Below are 20,122 nucleotides of genomic sequence, written 5' to 3'. Positions count from 1 at the left end.
TTTTGGAATATTATCATCACAGTTTCTCTTCAATACAATGAACAATGGAGCATTTATTCCACCTTTCTTACATTATTTAGAAATAATGTAGTCAAGAAAAGGTGCTGAAAGACTGTTCTCTAATGTGAATCACTGGAATGGAAAGAAACCATCTATTCCATTTTTCTCTCTATACACAATTGGATGGCCCATTCTAAAAAGATCTTTGTCTATTTCCATTTAAGTAATTACCACAACCACCTCTTTAATAATCTGTTCCAGTCCAACCAATCTCATAGCCTCAAAATTCTCCCATAAATCTAATCTAAATCTCTTGCCACAGTAGAAACTCTATCTGTAGAGATTGAGGCTACTGACCAACAACTTTCTTTGAGTTAAACAGGCTTGAAAAAGGAAAACTAGTTTATTAAACTAGAGTTGTGAACTTGGAGTCAGGAAGGTCTGGGTTTGAATTTCAATTTTGAAGTTTACTGGCTGTGTCCCTTGGGCAAATCATTTAATTTCCCTGAGCCTCAATTTCCTCACCTATAAAATAGGGCTGTAATATGTACTTCACAGGCTCTTCCTGAGAACCAAATGAGATAATGTATTTAAAGTGTTTTATTAGCCCATTCAAATGTATGCTAACATTATTATCACAGAAACATAACCAAATAAAGAGCTCCCTCAATAGTAAAATTTATGTAACACCCTTTCATGTATATTTTATCTTATTGTAATTTTAGAAATAAATAAATTGAAGTTCATAACTTCAAATTCAGTTCAAGCCAGGGGTCAAGAACTGGAACCAAAGTCTCCTAACTATGAGTGAAGTGTTCTTCCCACTATACCACATTGCCCTTTGGCGCCCCTCATTTTACAAATAATGAGAGGCTCTGTGGGTATACCTAAAGTCACACAACTAGAAGTCTTTAGTGTCTCTGCCTTCAAATTAAAGGATTTACTTGGAAGTCAAGACATTCTCCTCCTGATGTCACTGGTCCTCTTCGAGAATGAAAGGCAAACACAGCTAAAAGACATGTTGTAGTGTTTCTCCATCCATCCATCAGCTGCCCCCATCTCTTGGGGTCCTAGGACAGAATTAGAGCAGTTTGACAAGAAAATGAGAAAACAAAATCATTTCAGGGAAGTGGGATTGAAAGGTCTGGCATTTGGTTCTAGGCTCTAGATTCAATCCTCCCACAGTAAGTATACTTCACAACGAATTCTTTATGTTGATTTCAAGGAGGTATGGGAATGATAACTTCCCATAGATAGGCATGAGTAATAGTTAATAATCCCTTCAAATCATTTGAACTCCAATAAAGGCCAAAGCCTGAACTAATCAATAAACAATGTTTTGCTTTGCTCTAAAAATGTTCTTTGCTGTGTCAGCACCTTTAAGGCCCAGGTAAAGACCTTAGCCTAAAAGGACCAGGACCTTTGCATCCTGGGCCATCTCCAGTCATCCTGATGAATGGATGGTCACTGGATCCAGATGACTGTGGAGGAGAAAGTGAGGCTGGTGACCTTGCATAGCCTTCCCTCACTCAAATCAAAATCAGCTGCAAGTCATGTCATCATTTTGCTGATGTCATGGTCCTCTTCAAAAACAAAGGACAAATACAACAACAACCTTTAAGGCCAAATAAGGCTGACAAGGAGTTTTCTTCCAGTTTGTATCCAATAAAGGACAGGAGACCTGCAACCAGAATAGTAGGACTTCTCTTGTCTTGGTATCCCAGTGGCATATGCTATACAGGGGAAACACAGACATCCTGGGATCATAATTTCCAGTTGACACTGATGGGGTGCTTGGGTGCATGTACTTGGGCCCCAATTCCAAAATCACATTTGTCTTTAAAAATCACATTTCTCCCTAGCCTCAAAATACTATCTTAGGCAGTTTCTCCCCAGCCCAAGGACACAGCCTACCCTAGCAACAACTGTTATCTCCGTTCCTGCTATAGTAACCAGATGCACCCATAGAATTGAACACTTAGAGCCAGCTGCATACTGACTGAACTGGCTGTGTACTGGGTCATAACAACATTTACTACTCACTGACCAGTTATATGTATCCTAGACTTAGACATACCTATATTCCCTTACATTTATCTTGTCTAACAAGACATTGATGAGAGCAACCTGATTTTTTCTGGTTGACTGACCAGGTTGCCCTGACCATTGGTTGACTTAGTGACATTTCAGGCCTAAAACCACACCTCCAGGTAGCCCCACCTTGGGCTATTTCCTGATGACTTTAGGGTAAAATACCTGCAGAGTAGATACCAAAAGTGCATGTTCCTTTAAGAACTGACCACTCTTTAACCACTCCCTAATCCCACCCCAAAACACCTAGTTAGCATATTTGGCACAAGTGATACTATAGAATATCCTATATAAACTTTCCCTGTACCCCTTTAAGGTTGCAGGTTCCCTAAGAATTCTTGCACGCTGAAAGGCGTAATAAATCTTTACCTTGATCTCAACAAAGCTTGAGTCTGTAAATTCTTCTCCAGACAAACTGGTACCCCGGTTTTGGTAGGGGTCTCACACCCCTTCTTCCAGCCCTCATCAATACTACTTTGTCAGTTATCTTACTGTATATATACCACTTACTCAACTAAGAAACTTCCTTTCTCATGGTATGGATAAAAACATATAGAGACCATAAATTTAAGTTGGGATTGTTCTAAAGCGTATTTAAACCTTCTCATTCTTTTTATCAGTTAGAAGTTTCCTTCTGGCTCCATGGTCATGTATCTGCTAGCTTTAAGGGAACAAATAATACACATATATATCACCTAACCTATTTGCCTCTTTTAACCTTTCTGGTCGACATGGTGTAGCCGCTGGTCCACATCTTTCATGTACAGAGTTCGCTGAACAGCCTTTTGACTTAGAAACACATAGCCATACTGAGCTGCAAAGCTTCTGCTAAGCTCTCAAAGACTGCTTAGCTCAGTTGATTAAAATGTGGTACTAATTCTCCCCATTGAGTCAGTTAGCATAGCCACGAATTTATCCCTAACCTCAGTAATCTTATAAATTGGTTATAAAAGGGACCCAAATGCAAACTTATCTCCTCTAATGATGATCTTTCTATAAATGGGATGACATATTATTTGATGGGCATCCAAAGAATGTGTCGCCTGCTTTGCTAGCAATGTCACAAAGGATTTCTAGTAAGGGATAGTACTGCAAATGGTAGTTTTAGCTGAATGGAATGTTTATTAGTATAATCTTACCCTTTCAGCCCCTAGCCCTGGTTACTATTCACAAAATCTCATGACTTGGTCCCTAAAGACTTTCCCACTCATTCTAAGGGCCTTAGAAAGATCAGTCTCAAAGTTGTTAGGTTGAGGTATGGTATCAAGCTGGTTAGACTGACATTTTCCCCGACACTTATTTCTAGACTAGGTCAGTAGCACTGATGCTGAAACTTCAGGGACATATGGAACAAAAGTCCCTTTCCACTCCATTTTCCTATCCCCTGGATTTACTTCTGACGGAGGGGTAAGAGATTGGAGGTGTAATTAACCCCTAGCTTTCTAGAGTCTCAGTTCTTATCCTACACCTCTCAAGCATTTTTTTTCCCTTTCTAATGCAATTTTTTCATGAGTTTCTAGCAACATGAGAGAGGAGTTGGTGGCATTCTATATGAGCCTTTGCCTAAGTCTCAGTGAAGGGAGGACATAGAAAAGGGGAAGCCAGCTGGGTTTTTTCTTTTTTTTTTTCCTTGTTGATAAACTTCTTAATATAATTCATTTAAAAATACATCTCTCATTCTCTTACCTTATACCACAGTGGGGTTTTTGTTTTGTTTTGTTTTTATACTTTAACAGAGCCACCTTTGATAGCTTGTGCAACGTTCTATACCCATAGTCACTTGCCTCTCTAATGAAAGGAGAGAAGTCTAGATGTTTGCTTTATTGGGTCCCCTTTAATGCTGGCAGTGCAGACAGATAAAATGAAGCACAAACTCCATTTAAAGTGCATTAAAGCTTAGAAACTAGTGGCTAATGAGAGGTGGAAGGACACGGAGGCCACTGTCAGTCTTTCTCCTTATCTGGGGCCACATGTCTCCTTTTCAGCTTCATGAAGGGTGATTTACACCCCCACCTGGAATAGCTCTCTCTCTCTGGGCTGATTACATCAGCAAATGCCCCCAGAGGCCACTGAAAAATGGGAGTATTCAGGCACAGCAGCTGATAAATCTCAGGGGTTTATATAGTGCCTCTCAATGCCCTCCCTCTTGGGCCCTCTGCCAAGTCTGCTGCTGTAGTAAAGGGGAGGGGGCTGAGGTGAAAAGGGGAGTAGATAGGGGTAGGAAAAAAAAAAGTCCCCGTTCCATTATCAGTAAAAGGAAAGTCTTCTCTCCTTTTCTGCAGCCCTGCTTATTTTTCGACAATCTCTCATTGCATTCTTTAAGAGGAAAAATGAAACTTGAAAACCCAGTGATTTTACTCCAAGACACATCATCCAACCCCATGGAGCCAAGCAACGTCATATGACTAAGTTGTCCAAGGGCTGCCATTCGGTCCCTCTTCACTGTGGACTAAACAAAAGGAAATGCTGAAACTGTATCATGAAAAAGGAAGGTTAGAGATAAGGAAGAACTTTCCAGACTGTCATTAGTACCCTTGACCTCCCTGCTTCCTCCAGTTGGGGTCTTTGGTAACAGATGACTTCTCTAGGTCACACAAATCAATAACAGGCCAGATGCCAAATTCTGTCTGATAGGGCAGAGGGAGATGGGCTTGTACAGTTGCATACATTTATAAACTAGTGGGGGCAGAGGGAGAAAGCTGTGGACTGGGAGGCAGGAGAATAGGTTTTAAGTCCAGCTCTCCAATCATCGAGTAACATGAGCTAAGTAACTTCACCTCCTGGGGCCCCTGTTTCCCCATCTGCAAAATGGGATTAATGATACTAATCCTACATCATCTCTTAGGGCTGTTGTAAAGATGAAATTGGAGGAGTTTTTATGGTGACTTGTTGGTTTTATATTGGTTTTGTTGGTGATATTTAATTTTTTTGTTTTGTTTCATTTTTTAGTGCTGATCTTGGGTATTCTCTGGGTGATTGGATTAATACCGGAGAGTAAGAAAATATTTCCCTTGGATAATTTCTGAACTCTGCTCACCTGCAGTTTGCAGGAGGGGCCACCCAGATACGAGTCTCACCCTCTTTCTCTAGGCACAAGCAGATAGCTTCATTCTTTGCCCCATCTCTTAACCCCACTCACCGGCCCCACCAAAAGTTTCCTAAATTAAGTCCTAAGGTATAGACATGGAACCAAAGGAGTCTGTCCCCCACCGCACCCCATTCCATCTCATTCTGTTCTTTAGAGGAAGGGTCCTAAACCTCTTCACCCTCCACACCCCGCCCCCAAGAAAATTCTGTTCCCCATCCCCTTGGCGTCTATTCTCATGGTCCTACCCATTCCCTGGGCAAGGTTTGCATTAGCTTTTTTTCCCTCTACATGGGAGTTCTTGGATGTGTGGCCGAGGTGTGGGGGCTTAGTATGTAGGCGCTGCTTAGGGTGGGGATAAGGGCGGAGGCTAAGGCGGTGCCTCAGACGGACTCTTGGAGCGGAAAGGAGAGCACTGGCGGGACTGGACAGGGCAAAGCAGGACAGGACAGGACAGGGCTGGGCTGGGTGCACTGGCTGAGAGGGGAGTGCCAGAGGGGCCGGACACACCGAGCCTGTAGCACTATGCCGCCGGGCGTCCTACCCGTTCTGTTCGCTTTGTGGCTGTCCTTGCTTCCTCTCCTCAAAGCCGGTGAGTATAGGTGTGAGTGTAAAGGTATTGGTATACGTGCGTATGTGTGCATATATGTATGTATGTAATCCTCTGAGTGCATATGTAGCGAATATAGGATGGAACGTGCCACGGAGGCTCCTGGATTGGAAGATCCACTTATGGGGAATAAGCGTCCTCGAAGATAATGACAAGTTTCTGCGTCCGGAGACATCTGTAGGAGTTGAGAGGAAGGAATCAATGTTTGTCTGGGGCCCCAGGCTGCCTCAGGCAGTTTTGAAGGGTTTGCCCAAAAGACCAAGAGGGCTTAGGGTGAAGTTGATCTGAAAAACTTTGCGCAAGACGTTGGGTAGCAGGTGGTTGGAGTCAGAGGAATCCCGCCCGGGGAGACTGGCTGGATATTTAGAGTACGTATCTGAACTAAGGCAAATTGAACGCTAAGGATGGATTAGATAACGGGTCCCAGTGTTGTTTGCCTCTGTCTTCTTCTGTTGGTATGCAGAGATCTGAGAGGTTAGGCAGTGGTATTCCCTCTTTACCCCAGCCTCCCTCAGTCTGAAGCCCTCCCCATACCCAAGCATACCACCATCCCTGAGCACTGAGGGGGTTTGTTCAGAGACAAGCTTCCATCTGAGGCTTGCTTCTTTCAATTCTGTAAGAAATGGGAAAGCTTAACCGAAAGGAATTTAGGTTAGATTCGAGGAAGAGTTTGTCAGAGGTCAAGGTTGTTCCAAGTCTGGAACCTGCTGGGATTTTTTTTTCTTTTAAGCACATGCAAGGAGGACTTACCCACCCCCATCCCCAGTCTCAATTAAGGAACGGAAATATCTAATGGAATTTGGGGAATGAAATAACTCACATTTATATGGTATTGCACTTTCAGGTTTACATAGTGCTTTTCTCACCACATCCCTGTGAGGTAGTGAAAATATTGTAACCCGCATCTTATAGATGAGCAAACAGGTTTGGGGAGGTCACATGTGGCATTGCAACTACAAACTATCAGCGCTGGCATTCAAACCCAACTAAGTCCAGTGCTTTCCCCATGCCAACACAACTTGCGCACTGCAAGCTTTGAATAACTCAGTGATGCTTGATTGTGCCTAGCACAGTGCCTTACACATCACAACGCTTAAACATTCTTTAGTAAGTGAACGAGTATCTTGCAATTCTGGCCGTTAATACTACCCTCCCTCCTGGGAAAAGACAGAACAGGTGGCCCCAAGAGATACTAGAGTCCATTGTGCTCCTGGTAAACCTCTTTCTGTCTCCAAATCTCCTTGCTCTCCAGAACATGGTCTGAGTTTTTTAACTAAGAAAGATTGCCAGCCAGCTCTCCCAGAATTGCACTGAAGCATTAGTCCACAAGGTGGTACTTCAAGACATTGCCTTTGATGAAGGCAGAAGCAGAAGAAATTCAGGAAATACTGGCCACCAAGCCAAACTATTTGACACCATCAGCAGTTCCAGGGAATGGCAGCTGCTATATTAATTTGCCTGCCCAGACAATTCTGCTGTGTCCCAAATGGTATGAATGACCATGTTAGAATTGACAGCAAAGGTGAAGCCACTTCCCTATCACTAGTAAATCAAGGCAGATTGGGAGAATAGGTTCACTTTTTTTTCTTATTCTCTCTCTCTCCCTCTCCCTCTCTTTCTCTCTCATCATTGTCCCTTCCCTCTGACTTCCCCTCTCCCTGGATAGCCTTCCCTTGTAACAAAAAGTACAGTCAAGTAAAGCAAATATACACATTGGTCATATCTGAAAATGTATGCCTCATTCTGTGCCTTTGGTTCACCTTTTCTTTGCCAAGAGATGGGAGTCATAGTTCACCATCATTCCTGTGGGGAAAAAATGATTAGTCATCGCAGTGATCACAGTTCTGAAGTGTTTCAGTATTGTTTTCTTTTACATATTATAATCATCATGTAAATTGCTCTTCTGGTTCTACCTTTTTCATTCTATATTAGTTCATTCAGGCCTTCTCAATTTTCTCTGAATTCTTCATACTCTTCATTTCTTACATCAAAGTGATATTTTATTACATTCACATGCCATGGTTTGTTCAGCTATTCCCTAACTGATGGACACTGATTTTATCTTCCGTTCTTTACTAGTAAAAAAAAATGCAACGATAATTTCTTTTTTATATCAATGGGAACTTGCCTTCTGTCTTTGACTTCCTTAGGGCATGTATCTACTAGTGATATCACTGGATGAAAGGGTGAGTGACTTTTTAGGTAAAATTCCAAATTGTTTTCCAGAATAGTTGGGCCAATTCTCAGCTCCACCAACAATTAGGATGTGTAGGTATGTATTAGTATGTATAGGTATGTAGAATCCACTAATGTCAGGGATCTCTCAACATCACAGGCTTGAAGATGTGGGATAATGGAAGGAACTCTGAAGTGAAGAGGTTATTGAGTTAGTATGAAGGACTCAGCAAATAGAGCTTCTGTTATCCTATGGTGAAGAAGGGCGAGGGGGAAATGATGTTTGGCTTCCTTCCCCTCCCTCCAGCTATGAGAATGAAGATAGCAGGGGAACAGTTGATGTGGAGGGGGAATTGATGTGGAGTTTACCCCTCCATCCTTAAGTACACCTTATGGAATGTCAGAACCGTACCAGCATTTGGTACCCCATCTCTGGTACTTAAACTTCTTCCATTTTGGGGACTGGAGACACCAATCGGTATACCTACTTAACCCTCCAAAGACCTAGAGGTTTCTTCTTACCTTTCTTGTTTGTGATGCTGCCAACCATAATCCAAGCATGGTCCTATTAAGGCTTACATTCTCCACAATGAATGGCAGTGTCTCTAGACTTGATTCCTTTTGGAATATTCTCTCTCTGTTTCCTTCATGACAGTGAATCTCTCATGATTCTGCCTCTGGGGTTGATTCAGGCCCTCCTCTGCTTAGCTTGTGGTACCTGCAGGATCCCTACCTCTGGCGCCTTCTTAATCTCCCTTTCCTCATAACTGCCATTTTTATATGACCTAGTGTATTCCCTACACTCCTGCCTTTTTGGTTCTCTCAGCTCTCTTCCCTACCTCTTATCAGCAGGAGACCTCCCAACCGTGGATAGCATGTCTACAAACACCTGCATCAGTGCCAAAAAACTGTGTTTGGCTGACTTCACTTGCAGCAGTCCCTTCCATTACTTGGAAAACTGCTTTCCATTCATGGCCTCAGCTCCTCAGAAGCCTGAAAATCTGGAGGGCTGCCTGGAGGCAGCACAGAAAATTCAGAATAGCTCTCTGGGAAGCTGCAGATGCCAGTGGCGCATGAAAAATCAGGACACCTGCCTGGCTATTTACTGGACCATCCACTCTGCTTACGGCCTTGGTGAGTTCCATGTGAGGATAGAGATGGGGACTGTGTTTAGAGACTTTTGCTTGGTTTTGCAGGATAACATGGTAAACTATATTGGCCAAAGAGGCCTGCACTACATAGACTTATTTAGGGGTTTGGAAAAAGGTCTTTATTTTCATGGGATCCCCGATCTATTGCCCTATTTTCCTATTTCTCCTGAGAATCAATCTGGTGAATTGAATGCTTACTGTGTACTGTATTTGACCCAGTGTTTCCTGAAGTGGTTCCTCTCCTAAGGTGCTTCCAAGCTCTTGGAAAGACAGTACACGCTCCTACAGATTGACTTAGAAGTTATGCAGAGTAGCACAGTATCAGCAAGTAGAGTATGATGTGGGGCAGATTGAGTACCCAGACATCATCCTGGCAGAGGCCCTAGGGAGCTTGGCATTGCCGTTGATAGACAGGGTATTCACTAATCAGAGAAGCAGAAGGACAAAGATAAGACAAAGGGGAAAGCTATTCAGGAGAAGAGCAAAAGAGTCTCTCCTTCTTGTTCTTTTGAGGCACTCTCCTCTCCTGACCCTTTCCTCCATTATAATCACCCCATTTCTCAGTAGATATATACCCCCAAAGACCTCTTTTGGTACTATAGCCTTTCTTTCCCCTCACTCCTTCCCATTTGCTTATGAGGGGTAGGGCGGGGCGGGGGGGTGTCCCAACTGTTTCTCTCCTGATACCCACTACTTCCTCTCCTGACCTGGCCCTTCTTTGCCAGATACTGAACTCACAGTGTCCTGCTGGAGTGTGCTCAATTGTCCTCTCATTCTTCTCATAGATCATAGGGTTATAGATTTAAAGCTGTAGCTTATGGGTCATCTTGTCCCAGCTTAGACACATAGACATATAATTGTGAGACAAGGTAGTCTGTTTTAGATCCTAGTACTTTGTATCTCCTCTATCTTTCCCAGACAATTCCTATCAGGGGGCTACTGCTGTCTTATGTCTCCCCCACCAAGTCAGACTCCATTTCACCTTCCTCATCATGGGATATTTTCCTCAGAACCGGTTACCTTCCTTCTAAAAGCTGAGGCTGAAGGACAAACTGTTCCTTCCTCCGTAGAAGAAAACAGTGTCCTTTCTCCTATCACTTTTCTTCATAGAAAATTACAATGTCTCCTGGCCCTGGACAAGTCACATAAATACCTCATGGCCAGAGAACCCAGCCTGCCCCTTCCTCGTCATTCTCTCCCTGTAGTCTCCCTCTGGCTGGGTAGGGTTCTATGCTTTATGTCTTTTGAGGGTCTTCAGCATGTGCTTTCATCCCCATCTCCTCATCTCATGTCCCTCCTTGCCAGAGTTTACTCTACAGGTCTCTGATGTTTTCACCTCTTTTTTTCTAGGTAACTATAATTTGGGGGGCTCACCGTATAAGGAAATTGTCATCAGCAGATCCAGGAAATTTAATCATATGGACTTGTTTGAATCAGGTTTGTGGGCCAGGCTAGGCTGAGGAGATGGGAGCTTGAGTTGGGTGTCAGGGGAGGGTGGAGAATCCTTTTTCTTGGGTTATAGCATAAAGAATTCTACAGCCAAGGGAGAACAAAGGGCTGTTTGTATCTGTCAGGATAGCACATGGACCTGTTCTGTGTGTCTTTGTCACAGTACAATTATTAGACAACAGTAATTCTTAAGGAAGGCAGACTAAACCATCTGTCTATCAGTTCCACATAGTTCAGGGAAGCCAAAGGTATAGCAGGTGTGACATCAGCTCCGAAATTAATGAGATAATTAATCCTCATCCTTAGCACCCTGGAAAATGATCTATATTCTCAAATACCTGAAAATGTTTTCAGATATTCTACAAATGGGTGGTGGGAGAGAAGAAGCTAATAAAAATATATGACTCCACCCCTGCATGATTCATAGGCCTGGAGCTGGAAGAGATTTTAGAAAACATCTAGTCCAATGCCCTCACATTTTACAGATGGAGAAGTTGAGGTCCATGGAAATTAGATGACTTGCCCAGCGTCCTACAGGTAGTAAGCATCAGAGGCATGCATGAATTTGAACCCAGGTTCTCTGATTCAAGACCTAGTTTTCATTCATATTAAACCACCTTACCTTGTAATATTGAATAATAATTAGGAACAGACTGGTGCAGACAGAAAGACGTTAGATTTGGGATCAGGAAATCTGGGCAGGAATTTTAGCTCTGACAGTCTTTGGTAATTCACCTAACTGTCTCAGGCTCAGTTTCCTAATCCATAAACTGAAAGTTCTGAACTAGATGACCTCTTAGGTCACTTTCATCACTAAATCTAGGACTAGGAGGTATGTTTTGCAGAAGTGTAAGTTGATGGCATTTGGATTTTTCAATTAGGGCAAAGGTGTGGTAGAGTTGGGAACAGAATTGAAAATGCTTAGACAGCCTAGACAGCCAAAGAGAGATATGATCTGGGTCGAGCCTCTACCTGAGGCCTGTGTTCCAGGTGATTCTATTTCTTATTACCTTTCTTGTCAGGTTCTGGCCACCTTCAGTCCTTGGAAGAGTGTGGGAAGGGCTGGAATCTGCATTTGTGTTCATATCTCTAAGTGAACTGTAGGGAAAGTTATGGATAGGTTTGAGTTCCAGACTTTTGGTGGCTTATAGGGAAGGCTCTGTTGGGGATCAGGGTTCTAGGTAGGTTGAGAGAGAGTCTGGGTTCCAGATATTACCAGAGTTCCAGATCCTGTATGGGCTGTAGGGAGAAGCCAAGGGTTATGTTTAAGAGAGGAAGAGGATGCTGGGTGGTTTGCAACCCCATGTCCAGCTTCCTGGTACAGGAGAAGAATAGTAGGGGGTTGCCACCCTTCTCTCCTAGGCTCCATATCTCAAAGCAGCTCTGATCTCTGCCTGAGGTCCACCACTCTGTGCACCCTGAATGACAGATGTAACAAGTTGCGCCTGGCCTATGGGGAGGTCTGCTCGGTGGCTCGATGTCAGCCCCTAAAGTGTCAGCAGGAGCTCCGTGTCTTCTTTGAGCAGGTAGCAGACAACTATGCCCAAGCACTTCTATTCTGCCCTTGTGATGCTGGGGATGATGTCTGTGGGGCACGACGGCGCAACACCATTGCCCCCAGCTGTTCTTCTCCAACCAAAGATCCCCCCAACTGCCTGATGCTTTGGGAGACCTGCCTTCAAGATTTGCTTTGCAGGTGGGTCTGGCCTTATGGGGCAGGATGACAACCTCTCCCTCTCCCTCTCCCTCCTGAGAAATGGAAGTGGTTTTCTGTGGCAAACTTTTGTTCTTGGTCTGGCTTTCCTGTATCTCTTCATTCAGCAAATAGAACTAACCAAGAGGTATTAGAAATGGAAATATGTAAGCAAACCAATTACAGTACACTCACTCCAAAGACAAAATGATTTTTTGTTAGCTGAGTCTATTGCAGTCCCTTTATTGCCTTGAATAATGAAGAAATGTCCTTTCTTTACTAGTTTTATGGAGTGACACTGGTGGAATTCTTCTCCCTAACCACCCCTAGTGTTACATCTTAAGGGTTTTTTTTCCCCAAAAAGCATTCTGGTTTTTTGGGGGATTGTGCTAGAGAATAACACTTGAAGTTGGTATGGATTCCTAAATTCCAAGAATTCATTATGAGAATTTCAAGAATAAAGGTAACCTTTACCCTTTCCCTAGTCCTTAGCCCTTTTCCTCACCCCCAACTTTGCTATTTCTCTCCTCAAAGTGATGCTTGATTCTACAAATTGAATTCTCACTAAGACTAGGGATGGGAGAGGTCTCTTTCTTTTTTCAGCCCTAGCTCCCTACATTCCCTGAGTTTTCTTAACTCCCAAACTCTCCTATTTTCTAGATCCCGCCTGGCTGATTTTCAGATGCACTGCGGTCACATGGACCCTCTGGGGACTTGTGTGGGGATACAGCCCGGACGGTGCCTGAAGGCATATATGGGCTTGATTGGTAAGACTAAGAGTGGAGGCAGTTAGGGAGTGGTGGATCAGGATCTCCATAGGTTGAAACACATGAGACCAAGGATAAGGTAGCATAAAGTTAGGCAGGGGAGGCCTGGTGTTCAAAAAAGTGCACCTTTCTGCTTTAAATATTTTGTACATGTACATGTGGGCCCTTTTCCCTTTTTTATGCTCTCTTTGGGATACAGACCTAGTAATAGTATTGCTGAATCAAAGGTTATATAGTTTTATAGCCCTTTGGGCATAGATTCAAATAGTTCTGCAGAATGGTTAGATCAGTTCACAACTCTATCAACACTGCACAAACAATGCAATCTTCCCACATCTTCTCCAACATTTATCATTTTCCTGTGCCACCACCTTTCTGCACAGGTACTGTTATGACCCCCAATTACATCAGCAACCTCAGTGCTGATGTTGCTTTGAGCTGTTCCTGCCAGGGAAGTGGCAACCAACTAGAAGAATGCATGCGTATACAGGAATCCTTCTCCAGAAATCCCTGTCTCAGTGAGTTTTGTGTATGCATGCATGTATATGCATGTGTGGACACATGTGTGTGTGTGTGTGTGTATGTTGGGAAGAAAGAATGAAAAAAGAAAAAGAAAGAAAAAAAAGTTCAGCAAAACTAACCACCATATCAACTGAGTTTGGTAGGAGAGACAAGGTTCTATACCCATGGTCCCCTGCCTCTGTAATGAGGAGATAATGTGTCATTTTTCTCAACTCTTTCAGGGGAAACAACCTTGGTACTTGTAATCACATAATATTCAGTTTCATTTTACTATTTTTATTAACATTTCAACAAACACTTACTAAGTTCCTACTATATGCAAAGTATTGTGATTACCAGGACAAGAATGAAACAGTCCAGACCTCAAAGAGTTTTCATTTTTGAGGGGAAATAACATGACCAAGGTTGTCCAGCATTAGGTAGCATAGCTGAGATTCAAACCCAAATCTTATGGCTCCAAGTTCAGTGATTTTCCATGATGTTATTCCTCTCCCTACCTTCAGATGCCCCTTACGGGCTTCACCTTTATCTCCAGGGGCTGAAGGAACCCCCTCCCCCAAACACAGACCCACCCTGTTATAGTAGCACTATAGTCAGAGGTCCAAATCCTAACTTTGATCTCTAATACCTATGGGATCTTAGATAACCCCCTTACCATTTTAGCATTCTGTTTCCCAAACCATAAAACAAGACTGTCGGCCTGGATTGCTTCTAAGCTACTTTCCAGGTCTAGATTTGTGACCCTGTGGTATAATTCCCATCTCCCTCTCTCAAGTCTTTCTGTCTTATTTCCTGTTCTTAGCCAAGGCCATTAAAACTCAGATGCAAGTTCACCACCAGCTGCTTTCCAAAAGCTCTCCCAATACCATCTCTCAGGACAGCTCTCAAGACCTAGGGGATCCCTCCTATTCCGTGGATATACCCCAGGTACAGACCTCTTCTTTTTCTTGCAACATCTTCCCCAGATCACTTGGTAGGGAGTGACATCTCCCTGGGGAGGGGGTATGGTCCCTCTGGGCTCTCTGATACTCAGGAAAGAGAGAACTCTGTGTCTGAGGAACCTTTTGTAGGGGCCAAGGGATGCTTGATGGGAGGGAGAAGGGTCTCCTGAGGTAGATGGGGGCGTTTGGTAATGAGGTCAAAGTGTGATGAGACAGAGCCTTCCTCATTGACCACAGCCTTTCCACCATGTTTTCTTCTCAGGATAACAATCTGGCTGGAAGACTACAACCCTGGGTCCCCACCATCTCCTTGAGTTCCTTTACCTTGGTCCTGCTTCTGCTCCCTGTCCTTGGTCACTTGTAATGGTGCTTTGTTTGTGGTCCCTCTTCCCCCTTGCATATCACCTCCTTGAGAATCCCAGCCAGAGCTGTTTGAAGAATGCAGAGGAGAGAAGCTGGAGGGGTGAAAAAAGAGACTGTGTCTTACCTGCCCCAAACCTTCTGTGATCAGTAATCACTAGAAGAGGCCTAACAGGAAAAAAAATCTGTCAAATAGCAGGGGGGTCTTCCCAGAGCCCTCTTGGGCACTGGAAAGTAGGGACAAAGGTGCCTGAACTGAGACTGTCCTCTGAGGCTGTCCTTTCCACAGCAGACAGGGGATCCTATGATCATTCCTCCAAGGCACATCCTTCCAGAAGTCCTGAGTTCCAGATGAGGCAACAGCCTTAGGGATGGAAGAGAAGAGGAGAGTAAATATTGAGCTGGATAGGATGATCTTGATTGACTCTGACTCCCTTGAACTCTGTCTCTTCCACCCTAGATCATCTGTCTTGAGGAGTGGGGGAGTTGTATTTCCCTAATTGCCTGGCAGTGAGAATTAGTCGATGACTGACTAAGCCAAATTCTCTCCCTGTTTCTCTCTCCTTTTTCCTAGTGTATGACCCTTTCCCCCAAGGACTATTCTCCCTCCCCCTACTTAAAATATTTTTTCATTCATTCATGAAAAAAATTATTAAATGCCTACTATGTACAACATTGGTTCTGTCCTACCACCTAGGGTAATAATTTGTCAGTTTTGTGTCTCTAGCCAGATAGAATGAGATAGTCCCTCTCCTCCCCCCAGTAGAAAAAACCAAAATTAAAATAAGATTCCCTCATCTGCTCTAACCTTTGACCCCTAATCTGAATGAGAGGAGAAGAGGCAGCCTGGACTGTTCTGTAGCAGGCACCCAGATCCTTAGAGAGGATTTAGACATTCCTGAGTGGGTCCCTCTGTGCCCTACTCTGATATGTTATTCCACCCCAACTCCCATACCTTCAGTTATATACTCATTAAATATTTCAGTTTAAAACTCGGTTCTTTTTCATATTTTTTGCTCCATTTTACATTTAAACAGAACACAGTTTCCATAAGCCCTTGGAAAAACCGGACCCCCTCTTTCACTGCTCCCCATGCCTACCTAGGCTGCCCCTCACCTCTGCCTTGGTTTTTTTACAATGAACCTGCTGTGCATGTGGGAGGAAGGCTCAGGCATCTCCAGCCATTGTAGCCAATTCTGAGCTACCTTTCCCTCACCTTAGAATCAGTTCCCCCTACACACTTCTAGCCATTCCCCTTGCTGAATTTTCAGCCCTCAGCCCTCAAACAAGTCTGGCTTCTTCCACTTTCAGAGTCCAGATAAGGAGAAAAAACACTCGTCCATATGAAAGAGAATGTTTCTGGAGTAATTCTGGAGAACCAAATAAATATGAGAAGTTGGTGAGGAAAGTAAAAAAAAAAAATCCTGGAAGATTTCCTTTAAGAAGTGAGCTCTTGAGCAGAATTTTCAAAGGGGTGAAGTACAGTTTGGCAGAGAGGAGCTAGGAGGATGTTGACTTTGGAAGGATATTCAATGAAGAAGCCCAGAGAAAGACTAGACCAGGAAACCCCCTTCTGTCTCTACCCAGCACTTCTACCCTCATGGAAAATCAGAGCCCAGAGAATTTTAGAGCTGCCAGACACTTCAGGGACTATTTAGTCCAACTGCCTCATTTTCTTGATAAGGAAACAGAGGTACAGGAAGGGTAAGCAAATTGCCTAAAGCCTCCTAGCTGATTATGGCAAAGCTGGGACTAGAAACCTGGTTCCTTGGCTCTAATTTTCTCATCATCACACTGTCCCCCCTGAATGGCCCTCCCCACTTTGTGACTGCTTTCTCTATAGGCTCAAGGGGTCATCTCCTCAAACCCACCAGCTCCTATCTCCTCCCAACTCCTCCACATATGTCTCCCTCACTCCCTGTGCCCAGTCTCCATTTGCCGTGGCTCTCTCCATTAGCCTTGGACCAGGGGAGCCGAACAGTCACAGCTAAGTGCTTGAATTAGACTAATAGATGGCTGTTCATTTCTGCTCTTATGTGGTACCAAATTCCTGGTAAACAAACCAGCAGCTCCCACTTTCTGGGCCAGGAGCCAAGAGCTGTGGTGGGGAAATGAAACGTCAAGACTTCATCTTTGAGGGTCCACTGAGTCACACCCACATAGTTATGGCCATTAGGCTGGCTAATAAATAAGGAAGAATGGAGAGGACAACAGAGGGGGAGGAGAAAGAGTAGGGAGGTAGGGGTCGGTTACCAGCATGTTGGGGGAAGAAAAGAGATAAGGCTTTTTACCAGTAATGGGAATATACCCAGGAAGGACATAAGGAAAGAACTTATATGCATATATATACATATATATATACACACACATATATGTATATATATATATACATATGTATGTATATATATACATCTATATCTATACAGATATAGATATGTGTATCTATATCTATAGATAGATAGATACATATCCAAATGTTCATAGTAGCACTTTTTTCTTGTAATAGCTAAAAAAAAAGCTTAGAAGCGTAGAGGATGCCCATCAATGAGGGAATGGCAGAACAAATTCGGAATGTGACTGGAATGGAATAGGGTTGTCCTATGAAAATGACCAATGTGTGGAATTCAGAGAAAACTGGAAAGACAAGTGTAAAAGACAAAGAGTGAAAAGGCATAGTCAAATATAGGAATATTTGGAAATTATACAGGAAAATCTACACACTGGCTAGTAATAAGAAGGAAAATCAAGCTGAAAAGACAAATCAAATGAACATAATTCATTCAACAACATTTATGAAGGGGTAGGGGGTAGGGAAAAACAAGCATTGTTCTAGGCACTCCCAATACAAAGATGAAAAATGCCCTCAGGGACCTTCTGCCAGGTCTTTAATGACTAACTCAATTCAAGAGAACAGGTGATGGAAGCTTTTACTTTCCTCCTTTTTTGTAAAGGATTGTGGAATGCTCCAAATAGGCCAGTGTGTTGGTTTTCTTTGTTATAAGGCGGAATTCAGTGAATCATAGGAAAGATTTTTTTTTTAAATGAACAAAGTGTGTGTGTGTGTGTGTGTGTGTGTGTGTGTGTGTGTGTGTGTGTGTGTGTTAAAAAAAATGTCACTCTGCCTATTAGACAGTCTCAAATGGGCTGTGTATGCCTGAACTGCTGCCCCAGGGCCCAGGTAGAGGTAAATGAACAGATTAGTCAAAGAGACAGTTAGCACTAGTCCTCAGATCTAAGGATTCCCAAAGCTCCATTTTGCGCTACAAATTATATTCTAAGTGATGGCGCTCTTTGGAATTGAGTAACCTGGGATCCAGGTATCAGAAGTGTCAGAAGTTGAGGGGTTTTGTGCTCCTTTAGAATTTCTATTGGTTAAAACAGCCCTTCTAGGCCTGGAGCAACAGGGTCTGGTAGGAGGAGACACTGCAGAGCTGAAATGCACCATCCTTTCTGTCCCCTGGCTTCCTTCCACCCTAGGTTTGAAGGAATCTCTTCGAACTTTTTTCCTCCACAAGGAATGGGAGAAGGTGGAGTCTGGTTTCTGCTGTGATGTCAAACATATCTTTCTTTTATCCTCCTAGGGATAAAATTAGGGAATCTTGCTGGAAATAGGAAAGAATTTAGGAGGAAATGGATAAGAGAGATTTTAGTATGAGAGTCATCAGATCTGTTTTATAATGAGGCTCTTTTGGGGAGCATATATGCACAGGCAGGGTGCAAGAGCAGGAAGGATGTGTTCCTTTTCCCCACATCATCGTCTTCCACATCTGGAATGTGCTTTCTTCCCTTGACCTTATAGATTTGTTAGTTTCTTTTCAAACGCAACTCAGATACCAGCTCCTACCTGGGACCTTTCCTAATATTTCAGAATGACCTGATCATTAGCTTTCTTTCCTTTTTAAAAATGACTTTGTATATACTTGATCCCTGGAAGCTTGTAGGAACGGCTACACTTACATATGTTGTATTCTGCCAACATCTTGAAGGTGAGAAATTTTGCTTTTTTATCTTCAGTCTTATAAACTGTCTTACACATAGATCTTTAATGTTTGTTGAATTATATTTCATTGGATAGAAATCAATCCCTTCTGACTCTGAGTCTCTTCTGTAGGTCTTTTGTAGCCTGACTCCACCTTCTCTTTTGTATCTCCTCAACCTTACACTAAAGACTTATTTCTCTATCCAGGGCATCTCCTATCTGATTCTCCCATTCATGGGCTCTGACCTCAGAAGACGGTATTCAAATCTTGCCTCTGACAATTGCTAGCTTTGTGACCTTGAGCGAGTTATTTTTGATGTCCCTGGGCCTCAGTTTCCTCATTCTGTAAAAGGAGGTGGGGTAGACTGGATAACCTCTAAGGTCTAGGATCCTATGGTCCTCCCAGGGCCTACTCTTTTCCTTTAGCCAAATAGCCACCAAGTCAAGCTACAAGGGGAAGGAAACAAGACTTGAAGTTTTCTGATAGACCCTCTCGAGGTCTTTGGTGGAGATTGGGCTGGGTTGTCTCCACATCCACAGGGATCATTAGAGTGTGACAGACCACCCAGAATACCTCATAAAAGTTTCTGGTTGTTCAGGATATCTGACCCTAGGGCTTCCCGAGTAGAACCTTTAGTAACTGAACATCTGAATTATATTTGCCATCCCCAAGCCCAGGGTTCCTTCTGTTTCCTCTGCAGCCAAAAGTGGAGAGAAGAGCAGAGGTCATTGTATGTGAGGGACAGAACGAATGAAACAGGGGCTGTGTCTGAGTTCCTAATGACGGGGGAACGAAAACTGGACCTTTCTTCTACTGGGGAGACAGTGACAAACAAGCCTGCTCAGTTCCATCCTGCCTTGACCCCTCTCTGTCTCTTCCCTCTACTAAAGTCCAAGGCATTCCTTCCTTTGACCCTGTCTTCACTGGCTTCTTTATATTTTGAGGTCAGTGAGAGATGCCTCCCCTTTATGCCAGAGCAGGCTGATCCCTATCCCCAAGAGGCCAGTGCATGGGCTGGGTGTCCAAGGTCTCCATAGTCATTAGTTTTCACAGCTTCTGGTTATGAAGTTGTAACCTTCAAAAGCACAGGGAATAAATAGGAGAGAGAAGTCAGCTGGTGAATAGCACTGAAAACAAACTTTACCCTGTTTCTCAGCTTTGCCTCAGGCAGTTCTTTGCTGGACCCTTCCAACCACTTTCCCCCACAAAGCCCCTTTGTGTCTCCCAATCTTTCAGGGACAGACCGTCTGATTCACAATGGTTCACTCCCTCTCAGGGTAGGACTCCTTCCCAGGCTT

The 20,122-nt window shown here is 43.5% G+C and overlaps 1 protein-coding gene across 3 annotated transcripts; it reads left to right on the top strand.

Annotated features, from left to right (window-relative positions):
• The first annotated feature begins 5,550 nt into the window (after window positions 1–5,550).
• Window positions 5,551–15,836, top strand: GFRA3 (GDNF family receptor alpha 3). 3 transcript variants are annotated; one of them, XM_072630398.1, is made up of 8 exons: window positions 5,551–5,768; window positions 8,814–9,095; window positions 10,463–10,549; window positions 11,924–12,257; window positions 12,915–13,021; window positions 13,405–13,539; window positions 14,346–14,470; window positions 14,747–15,836. In XM_072630398.1, exons 1-8 carry the CDS (start codon window positions 5,702–5,704, stop codon window positions 14,846–14,848), a joined length of 1,239 nt encoding a protein of 412 aa, XP_072486499.1. In that variant the 5' UTR covers window positions 5,551–5,701; the 3' UTR covers window positions 14,849–15,836. The 3 variants fall into 3 exon arrangements, with proteins under 3 accessions (XP_072486499.1, XP_072486500.1, XP_072486501.1); XM_072630399.1 differs by lacking the exon at window positions 13,405–13,539 and having other exon boundaries at window positions 5,568–5,768; window positions 8,811–9,095; XM_072630400.1 differs by lacking the exon at window positions 13,405–13,539 and having other exon boundaries at window positions 5,569–5,768.
• The last annotated feature ends 4,286 nt before the right edge of the window (window positions 15,837–20,122 follow it).

Source organism: Notamacropus eugenii, chromosome 1, assembly GCF_028372415.1.
Source record: "Notamacropus eugenii isolate mMacEug1 chromosome 1, mMacEug1.pri_v2, whole genome shotgun sequence".
NCBI classification, from domain to species: domain Eukaryota; kingdom Metazoa; phylum Chordata; class Mammalia; order Diprotodontia; family Macropodidae; genus Notamacropus; species Notamacropus eugenii.
The sequence above is the reverse complement of the archived record's forward strand: the minus strand, read 5'-3'. Positions and strand labels throughout refer to the sequence as shown.